Genomic DNA, 11043 nt, shown 5'->3' with positions numbered 1-11043 from the left:
ACCTAAATAGATATTTCTGTGAAGAAGACATACAGATGGCCAACAGGCACATGAAAAGATGTTCAACATCGCTAATTATTAGAGAAATGCAAATCAAAACTACAATGAAGTAATCACTTCACGTCGGTCAGAATGGCATCACCCAAAAGTCTCCAAATAATAAATGCTGGAAAGGGTGTGGAGAAAAGGAAACTCTCCTGCACTGTTGGTGGGAATGTAAACTGGTGAAGCCACTATGGAGAACAGTATGGAAGTTCGTTAAAAAACTAAAAATGGAGTCATCATATGGTCGAACAATTCCACACCTGGGCACATATCCAGAGAAAACTCTAATTCGAAAAGATACATACACCCCTATGTTCATACCAGCACTATTTACAGTAGTCAAGACATGGAAGCAACCTAAACGTCCATGGATAGATGAATGGATAAAGAAGATGTGGTATGTATATATATACACATATATGTACACACACACACACACACACACATATACATATAATGGAAGATTACTCAGCCATAAAAAAAGAATGAAATAATGCCATTTGCAGCAACATGGATGGACTTAGAGATTATCATACTAAATGAGGTCAGACAACAATAAATATTATACGATATCACTTACATGTGGAATCTTAAAAAATAATAGAAATGAACTGATTTACAAAACACAGACTCACAGACATAGAAAACAAACACGGTTACCAAATGGGAAAGGGGTGGGGATGGATAAATTAGGAGTTTGAGATTAGCACATACACACTACTATACATAAAATAGATAAGCAACAAGGATCTATTGTATAGCACAGGGAACTATATTCAATATCTTTTAATAACCTGCAATAAAAAAGAATCTGAAAAAGAATATACTATGTATCTATAGATATAGATAACTCAATCACTTTGCTTTACACCTGAATCTAACACATTGTAAATCAGCTATACTTCAATTAAATAACAGCACAAAGCTATACTCTGAAGCTATAAGACATTGTTGAAAGAAATGAAAGAAGACATAAATAGAAAGACATCCCATGTTTATAGATCAGAAGACTTAATATTGTTAAGATGGCAATACTCCCCAGATATACAGATTCAACACAATCCCAATCAAAATGCCAGTTGGCTCCTTTGTCAATAAAATTGACAAGCTGATCCTAAAATTCATACGAAAAGCAAGGGATCCAGAAGAGCCAAAAAATCTTGAAAGAGAAGAGTAAATTGAAGGACTCACATTTCTTTCTTTTTTTTTTTTTTTTTGTGGTACGCGGGCCTCTCCCATTGCGGAGCACAAGCTCCAGACACACAGGCTCAGTGGCCATGGCTCACGGGCCCAGCCGCTCTGCGGCATGTGGGATCTTCCCGGACCGGGGCACGAACCCACATCCCCTGCATCAGCAGGCAGACTCTCAACCACTGCGCCACCAGGGAAGCCCAAAGGACTCACATTTCTTGATTTCCATTTTTTTTTTTTTTTTGGCTGCGCCACACAGCATGTGGGAATCTTATCTTAGTTCCCTGACCAGGGACTGAACCTGCACCCACTGCAGTGGAAGCGTGGAGTCTTAACCACTGGACCACCAGGTAAGTCCCCACATTTGTTGACTTCAAACCTGCAAAACTAATGAAGACTCATGGTGCTGGCAAAAGGACAGATGTTTGGATCAATGGAATAGATAGAGCATCCAGAAATAAACCCTCACATTTATAATAAACTGATTTTTTTTTTTTTTGCGATACGCAGGCCTCTCACTGTTGTGGCCTCTCCCGCCGTGGAGCACAGGCTCCGGACGCGCAGGCTCAGCGGCCATGGCTCACGGGCCCAGCCACTCCACGGCACGTGGGATCTTCCCGGACCGGGGCATGAACCCGTGTCCCCTGCATCGGCAGGCGGACTCTCAACCACTGCGCCACCAGGGAAGCCCAGGAAGGCTATTTTTAAAACACTGGGATAACAGGTAAATTTTTCCTAACTTTTTCTTTTACCATTTAATAATAAATAAAACTCAAAAAAATCAAATCACTGAGAGGAAAAAAAGTTTTCAAAGTGGAATATCTTTAAAACAATATATTCTCAGAAGAAATGATAACTATGTGACATGATAGACATATTAGCTAATGCTACAGTGGTAATTATATTGCAATATAGAAGTAGTGAATCAACATGATGCACACCTTAAACTTACCCAATGTCCTATGTCAATTATATCTCAAATTAAGAAAACAAAAACCAAAACCAATGTGCTTCCAGCTCAGCAGGAATTTCCAGGAAAATGTACCAGGTAGGTCCAGGCAGCAGTGACGGAGCAAGTAGCAGCCTTGTGAGATGACCACTTTGCAGAAGACACAATGTCCTAGAATATGTGTTAATAATTTGAGAGATATAATTACAGTTTATCTTTACCACTGCTTCAACCCAATGACAAAGATCACCCACAATGATGATGGAATTTAATAAGGCATTATTCTAAAAATAAAACACTTTTAAAAGTACAGGTTTTTTAAAAAAATATATAACATATTTTTCCCTCATATATGACCAGTGCTGTCAGTTCTCCTGATGACAGATGTCAAAATCACTAAGGTTTTCGTTGATGAAATGATTTTAAAATATCTGCTAACACAAATGTCTTAAAATAAAACTCCAGTTAATAGACATCCTCTTTTGTCTTGATCCTTTGAAGCTATGATGTTCATTTTGTGTTGAATGGAAAAAAATAGACAATTATTTTGAGCAATCTGAAATAAAACTAAGTTTCTTGATTATCTGTAGGTTTGAAAAGTTGCCTGGGGGTTAAACTATTTAGTCTCAAATTCTGAAGTTTAGAAGACACTTGTGGAGATGATTCTTCCACCTGTTGGAACAACAATAAAAATAAAGTTAATTTTATAAAAATATAGTCAGTCTACCCTGTGTAATTCTATTCCCTCTGACTGCTTCTCAGAAGACATCATACATTTTCCCACCCCGTGGAAGCCTGGAGCAGACCAGAGCAATCAGCTGTCATCCTGCTTTTGCTCACTGTGGTAACGCCACTACCCACCTCCAGGACTGGCATGTAGAAGTGACTATTTGCTAACTGAGTACATATATTTAATTTCTAAAAGTATGGACAGGGTCCACTACATAATTTGGCAGTGCAAAATTAAAATGTGGGCCCCTTGTTCAAAAATTAAGAATTTCAAGATGGCAAGCAGAGAACATTAAAACAAGCATGGGTTCCTTCTAAGCACAAAGCCCTGTATGACCGACTGCCCAGCCTGCATGTCCACGACGCCAGCTGTAGGTGTGGTTAAGACGATACACTGAAAGTACACCTCAAGTATACTCTTGGTACTGTTAGTGATTCCCAAGCACCAATGGACCAGTACAGTCATGAAGAAGACTCACCACCACAGGGAAAGAGAAAAATTAGCAAAATTCAACTCATCATTCATCATGCTAAATCTGTTCAATTTAGAGGACGGTGATGGTTAATTTCATGTGTTAACTTGGCTCAGCCACAGTACCCCGATATTTGGTTGAATAATACTGTTCTAGACGTTTCTTTGAAGGTATTTTTTAGATGAGACCAACATTTAAATCAGCCGACTGAGTAAAGTGGATTACCCTCCATAATGTAGGTGGGCTTCATCCAATCAACTGAAAGCCTTAACAGAAAAAAGACTGACCTCCCCCCAGGAAGAAGGAATTCTGCCAGCAGACTACCTTCGGAACTTGAAATGCAACATCAACTCTTCTCTGAGCCTCCTATCTGCCAGCTTACCTGCAGATTTTGGACTCTACCAACACCAGCCTTCACAATGGCATGAGCCAACTCCTTAAAATAAATTCAGATAGATAGGTTAAATTAAATAGCCTAGAAAGATAGAAAGATAGATAGATAGATAGATAGATAGACAGACAGATAGATGGAGACACACGCTATTGTTTCTGTTTCTCTAGGGAACTCTGAGTAAGACAAGGACTATCTTTATTCAGGGACTATGTGATTATGTCTTTCCTAGCTTTTTTTTATTTTTAAGTAAAAATGTCATTTTCTTTCAAAAAATTCTGGAAATCCTGCTTTAAACATGATAAATTTTAGCAATATTTTACACATATGTTTTTTAAGGGTCATTTTTGTCACCCATCCCTTTTTTTCTTTGATGGTGGGAGGCTAGGCAAAAGGAAAAAAAAAATCAGGTCAACATTTTCTTTGAGGACTTTTTTCCAAACCCAAAGCTATTAACTGACGGAAAAGCAAAAGCTTTCTTCTAGGAGGGAGGGGCTCAGGTATTTTAGTCATTGGTATTTGTAGAATCTAATTGCTGGTTTGGCTCTTATGTAGCAATACAAATATGAAGGATAGATATGTGGGCAGCCCTTGTCATCGAATTTGATCTTTCACAAACGACACATCTCAATGCACCTGAAAGTCTAGAATTACGAGACAAAGAAGTCCCTAATTTATAAAGTCCTGAAGCTTTGAATTCTAGTTTCCTCATTTCTAGGGATTCCTGTAAATGCCACATACTTGTGGCAAACCATGTGAGAAAACTCATCCTCTTCAGTTAGGGGACTTTGCTTGTACTGCTGCCATCACGCAGTGAGAACAACCCACACTGGGCAGCCCCCCACCATCACTCTTTGCGCTCCAGACCTTCAGGGACATTAGCCTCCCCTGGAGCTTAAAAGCTTTGGCAAGCTCAAAACTGAAGATGAATAGTGCTGCCAGTTTCTCTTCGTACCATCCTATAAACCATTATCCCCCCACCCCATGTTGCTGCTAAGAAATAGAAAGCAAGAAACTTTTAGAAAAAGACTCTTTCCTTGGAACTGCTTCTGTTTTCTGCTCCAGGTCAAAAGCTTTATTTATCTCAGGGTCTTTGTAAGACGTAACATAGTTAATTAAAAAAAAAAAAGATGCTTTGTTGAGATGGAAATTCCATCTCAGCAGAGTTGATCTTGAGTACTGAATGAAACTTAGAATCAGCAGTGATCCTACTATTTTGAAGAAGAAAAAAAGGGAAAACTTTTTTCTGCTATGTCCACTTTTATCATTTTCTTTTTTATGGCTGAGTAATATTCCATTATATGCATGTGTATACATATATGTGTGTGTACACACACACACACACACACACACACACACACACACACACCCCACAATGTCCCCAATCCTATCTAAGGGAAACTCCTCTACTTATGCTCTGGATTTTCCCATCTCACCCACTTCAGGACTCCATTCCTACAATTATCCCCTCTCTCTGAATCATGAATTTCTTGTTTCCCATTGGACCATTCCATCAATACGCTAGGATGCTTTAATGTACCCATCCAAAATAAATAAATCAATAAATCCTTCCTTGACCATGAGTCCTCCATCCAGATACAGCCCCATCTCTCTGCTCCTTTTCATAGCAACCTTCTCAAGAACGCTGCCTCTCTACTGCTTCCTCCACCCTCCCACCCCCAGTCTCTGACCAGTCCACCCTAGGTAGACTTCTGTCCCCTCCCGCCACCCTAGTCTTCCTTTTCTCTCACTCGTACTTCTTTTCAGTCACCTTTGCCAGTTCTTCCTCCTCTGCCGGACCTCTGAAAGTTAGGAGTACCCCCAGAACTCAGTCTTAAGGCCTCCTCCTCTATCTGTGGCATCTCCTGAAATTAACCCACCACTATATGCTAATGACTCCTAAATGGACATTCCCCTCCCTAACCTACCCTGAGGCTCTAAACTTCTCTACCAACCACTGCCTTTCTCAACAAGTCCACATATACATCTAATTAATAACTTAAACATAACATGCTGAAAGAGAACTCTCCATTTCCCCAAACCCAGTTCTCCTCATTATCGTTCCCATCTCAAGAAATGGCACTACCATTCACCAAGTTGCTTCAGGCAGAAATCCAGGAATCGTCCTGGGTCACTGTTTGTTTTACCCCCTCACATCCAATCAGCAAGTCAAATAGACTCCATCTCCAACAGGCATCAAGAATCCAACCACTTCTCATCACCCTCGCTGCCCGTTCACTGCTCTCCCTGGGACAACCCTGACTGGTCTTCTTGCTTCCACCTTCCTTTCCACAGGTCACTCTCCACAGCAGAGAGATGGCTGTCAAGCATACATCAGATGATATCGCACCTTTGCTTAAAGCCCTCCAATGGATTCCCGTGGCAAGTAGGATAAAGTCCCAGCTGCCTCCTGTAGTTCTGCCTGTCTCTCTGAGATCACCACATCTTCTCTCTTCCTCATTCACTAGGCACACTGGTCTCCCTTCCCCTTCCAGTAAGGTCATTCCTTCTCAGCTTTGCATGTTCTACACCCTCTGCCTGGGATGCACTTCCTCAGGGCCTCAACCGGCTGGCTTCTTTGCCTCATTTAGTGCTCAGCTCACACGTAACCTCCTCAGCAAGGACTTACCAGACCACCATGGCAGAATAGCACCTCCTGCCCCCCAACTCCTACCGACCATTCCCTACCTCATTACCTGTATTTTCTTCATAGAATCCTTCTTGACCTGAAAACTTTATTTTCTGTGGTATGGATTGCCTATGACCCACTGGTACAATATAATGGCCATGAAGCCAGGGACCTGTCTGTTTCTCTCCCTCCAACATTTAGATCAGTGACTAGCAGAGGAGCTATGTTTTTTTATTTCAAATGCTGAAAGAGAGGGGGCAGAGAAAAGGAGGAATCCAAGAAAAACCAAAAGGAAGAGATGAGAATAAGTTTGGTTCAATGTAGTGAATGAATGAAGACTAGATTGACTAAAGAAAAAAAAAGAAGGAATAGTGGGAAATAAATGAAATGATGCTGGGAAAGATGGAATTGAACAGAGAAAGGTCTCAAATGCCAAGCCAGATTGCCTGGAATTTATGCAGTAGGAACTAGGGAGCCACCGAAGCCACTGAACTTCTGAATGCCCAGTGCCTGGAATGCAATGGACAGTTGAAAACTATTTGTTGACCAAATCACCAGTGCAAAGGTGACAGCTAAAACTGAGAGAATGGGATCAGGTCTCAAGGGAAAGAAGCCCTGAGCCTGGGGGAGATGTCTCCGGTCAGAGGAAGGGAAGAAAAGGAGGGAAGACATGAAGGGGAGACGAGCCAGAGATGGAGGGGAAGTGTCAGAGGGAAAGGGCACACTGAAACCAAGGGAAGGAAACGTGGCAACAGCAACTGCAGTTAAAAATGTTAACTGTCAGGGGGGAAAAGTCCAGAATGAGACCTAAGAAAAGGCCTCTGAAGTTGATAAGAAGATGACTGGGACCAGCCACTCCAATGGAGCTGTGGGGATAAAAATGGGACCATGGCCTGCAAAAGGAAGGGGAAGGTGATGAGGAAGACGAGGAAGTTTCTCCTGGCATGCCGCCTCCACCAGTCCACTGACGCTGTCCAGAGTGCCAGCCTCAAGCAGAGGGAGAAACGTTCAACCGAGATCAAGCTAAGATCCACCAGGATATAGAAATAGAGAGGAAATGGGACAGAGGTGAGAGAAACACTTGTTTTTTAAGTCCTGCAGCACTATGTGGCATTAACAAAAATACACAGTCATTTATAAGCACACTGAAGCCAGCAATATTGAAATAAAACCTGAACATCAGTCCTACCATAAGAATTTTGCTTGGACTTGCAGCGGCATTCATGCTACATGTTCTTTTGGACCCTCTCAATGGTGATGGATCCTCAATTGTATGCACTTCATCAGATGAAGGTAATTCCCATCCTTCAGCAAAGGCAAACAGCGTGTCACCAGCCACAGAGGCCCTCCTTCTGGGGACATAATCTGTCACCCTGTCATCTGTGGCTGTAGGGAGTGGGGATGCTGATGGATGTGTGCTGGGTCTCCTGCTGTCTTCAGGGCTCTTTGATGGGGATGCAAACTCTGCTGGAGATGCACAGCTCTCGGAGAGCTTGTTTTGCAAAAAATGTTTTAAACGAGTTTTTCTGGGAACACTGTTTTTCATAATTGCGCTCCGAAGCTGAGACTCTTCTGCAATGACGTACACTCTGCAGCGGCCCCGGGTCACCGCTGTGTACACGTGCTGCCAGTGCTGGCGGCCTGCCTTCCCAACCACATACACGACTGTCTTCTCCTCCGACCCCTGAGGGGAAATAATGCACGAGGGAGATTTAATACTGCATAATGGGTTCATGTCTCTGGACAGTCTACAAAGGCAGAAAGGAGACAAGTCCTCAAAGTGCTCTCAAGAGCATTCTACCTGGCCAGAGTATTCAAATGAATCCATCTGATGGGTTCCATTTTATTCATTATCCTGGAATTCCCATTTTCTAATTACGCTGCTAAGTTTGGGTGTCATAGATCCAAAACTGGCATGTAGAAACCCAGCAATAAACTTTAAACTGCACACAGTGCTAAATCTTCCTTAATAAAAGAATTTGAAACAGCTGTATGGGCTTTATGTATGGATGTCTTACTCCACTGTTACTTATATAACAAAAAACAGACACCTGAAATATCCAATAATAGGAAATAGATAAATATATATATGTATATATTTATTTTTCTATATCATGTATCTATATATGTTACAAACATCAGATATGCTTTAAAATATAACAAAATTTTAAAAACTTGATACATATATATAAAAAAATGATCACAACCATGTAACACAAAATACTCTGATCAAAAATACGAAGTGCAGGGGCTTCCCTGGTGGCACAGTGGTTGAGAGTCCGCCTGCCGATGCAGGGGACACGGGTTCGTGCCCTGGTCCGGGAAGATCCCACATGCCGTGGAGCAGCTAGGCCCGTGAGCCATGGACACTGAGCCTGTGCTTCCGGAGCCTGTGCTCCACAACGGGAGAGGCCACAACAATGAGAGGCCCGCTTACCGTAAAAAAAAAAAAAAAAAAAAAAAAAAAAATACGAAGTGCACATAAAGATGTAACAAAAACAAAGTAAATCACAAAGCAAGAAGGGAATCCTACCAAAAATGTAACCAGTCTGTTTCCAAACGGAGGGCCTATGGATGATTTTTTTTTCTACTTTCCATATTTTTCCAATGTTGAACCATTTATTACTCTTATCAAAATAAGACAAAAGAGAATGATGAAACTTTGTTTCTTGGGTTTAACAAACCAAGAACTATACTACAGGCAAGAAAAATGCCCAATGTCACAATGTAACTGTGAGAAAACAATTTCAAGAAAACAATAACAAATTGTGGCTATTCTTAGTCCCTGTATTTTCAGTGCCAATATAAACTAAGAAGGGGTTAGAGCCATTCTCTCTCCCAACGCTCCCACATTCCTCTGCCTGAAAGAGGAATTGTGGGGGAGACAAACAACAAGATGAGGCATGTAGAAAATACACATCTGCACTAAAAAAAACCTTGTACATACCAAGCACTTCTACCTTGCTGGACACAGAGAGTTTGAACCAACTCTTCAGGTTATAAAAGTTTGATAAATACTTCCTTCCAATGCTGCTGAATCTCAGAAATGAATGTAAATGATACTTAATTCTACAAATGTTAAACACATTTGCTGGATATACAGCACCATCCCCCCATCCTCCCATGGACTTTATACTTTACACTGTATTTTTGTAAACAGGTAAACGTCTACCTAAACTTAGCTGAGTTCTTAATCATCAATTAAGTATCACTGAGAAAAATCTAATAGCCTCATAATGTCTCCCTGTACCCACATTTACTGCAATACACTGTCCTCACAAATAGCAGCCACAGTGCTATCTGTCAAATGCAAATCTAGTCACATCAGATTCTGCTTAAAACCCATTAATGGCTCCCAGGCTCTCAAAAAAAAAGTCCTAACTCCTTAATATGGATCCTACAGCCCTTCAAGAGCCAGCCTTGGCCTTTCCCCTCCTTCCTTTCCCCCTTCCTTCCCATGAGCCAGGCTCCCTCAAGCACAAAGAACTTCCTTGTGATCCTGCCTGTGCTCCCCAGTCCCTGGCCTCCATCTGGCCTACTTCCGGATTAGCTGCCCGATCCATGTACTTTCCAGCACCCTGTACTTCCTCTATCACAGTATTTTTACCTGACTGGACTGTCACCAACTGCCTTAACTGTACTCCTCACTGGACTGTAAGCTCTGTGAAGGCAGGACCACATCTGTCTTGCTCACTGTTCTTTATCAGGTGTCGCATTGAGTGAATGAGGATAAAAATTAGACTGTGAGCCAAGGCTGTCCTCCGAAAGTGGGACATGGGCACCTACCTTCACCTCACAACCTGCTATTAATCATTTGCCCATGTTTTAAATCTGCCTCAAATCATTAAGAACTGTCAAACTTCTTAAAGGAGGCAAGTTTTATTTATTTACTTCTCTAAATTTGTTCTAAAACTCAACAACTGGCATGAATAGACACAAACCATTAATGCCCTTCATGAGTTTATGGACCTAGAATCTGAAAGTCTATATGGACCTTAGAGTGGGGGTCAAAAAACTCTTTCTGTGAAGGGTCAAAGCATCAGTATTTTAAGCTTTGTAGGCCAGATGGTCTCTATGGCAACCACTCTGTTCTTCCTTTGTAGTGCAAGAACAGCCTTAACCAATATGTGAATGAATGTGGGACTGGGTTCCAATAAAAATTTATCTACCAAATAGGTGGTGGACCAGATTTGTCTACCATATTGGATAACACAGTCCTAGAAGGCCCCAGGAGGTGACCTGGCCCACATCACTCCTCTAACCTCATCTCCTGTCACTCTCCCACACTGGCCTCCTTGCTGTTCCTGTTTCTCAAACCTGCTGGACAGCCTCCCACCTTAGAACTTTGGTCTTGGCTATTCTCTCTACCTAGAATGCTCTTGTCCCAGATATTCACATGGTTTAACTTCATTACCTCCTTCAAATCTTTGCTCAGATGCCACCTTGTCAGTGAGGCTTACCCTGACCACCTATTTAAAATTACAACTGCACCTCACCCCCACCCCTTTTCCACAGCATTTACCACCTTCTCACATAATACATAGTTTACTTATTTTTTTCAATTACATCTGTCTCTATCCTCTTCCTTACCAAATGTAATCCTCAAAATGTCAAGTATCATTGATTATTTCATGGA

General features: G+C 41.6%; 1 protein-coding gene across 1 annotated transcript in view; it reads right to left on the bottom strand.

The window, feature by feature from the left end:
- Window positions 1-2501: 2501 nt before the first annotated feature.
- HELB (DNA helicase B) overlaps window positions 2502-11043 on the bottom strand; it is a gene marked incomplete at its 5' end in the record, with an annotated part of 33813 nt that continues 25271 nt past the window's right edge. The window contains 2 exons of the mRNA XM_079715193.1: window positions 2502-2857; window positions 7597-8091. Coding sequence (XP_079571319.1) covers window positions 2753-2857; window positions 7597-8091 — 600 coding nt within the window. The 3' untranslated portion in view covers window positions 2502-2752. The remainder of the gene's footprint in view (window positions 2858-7596; window positions 8092-11043) is intronic.

The sequence above is a fragment of the Hyperoodon ampullatus genome (genome assembly GCF_949752795.1).
Source record: "Hyperoodon ampullatus genome assembly, chromosome: 11".
Lineage (NCBI taxonomy): Eukaryota > Metazoa > Chordata > Mammalia > Artiodactyla > Ziphiidae > Hyperoodon > Hyperoodon ampullatus.
Note: the sequence above shows the minus strand (reverse complement) of the source record. Positions and strands in the feature narration are given on the sequence as shown.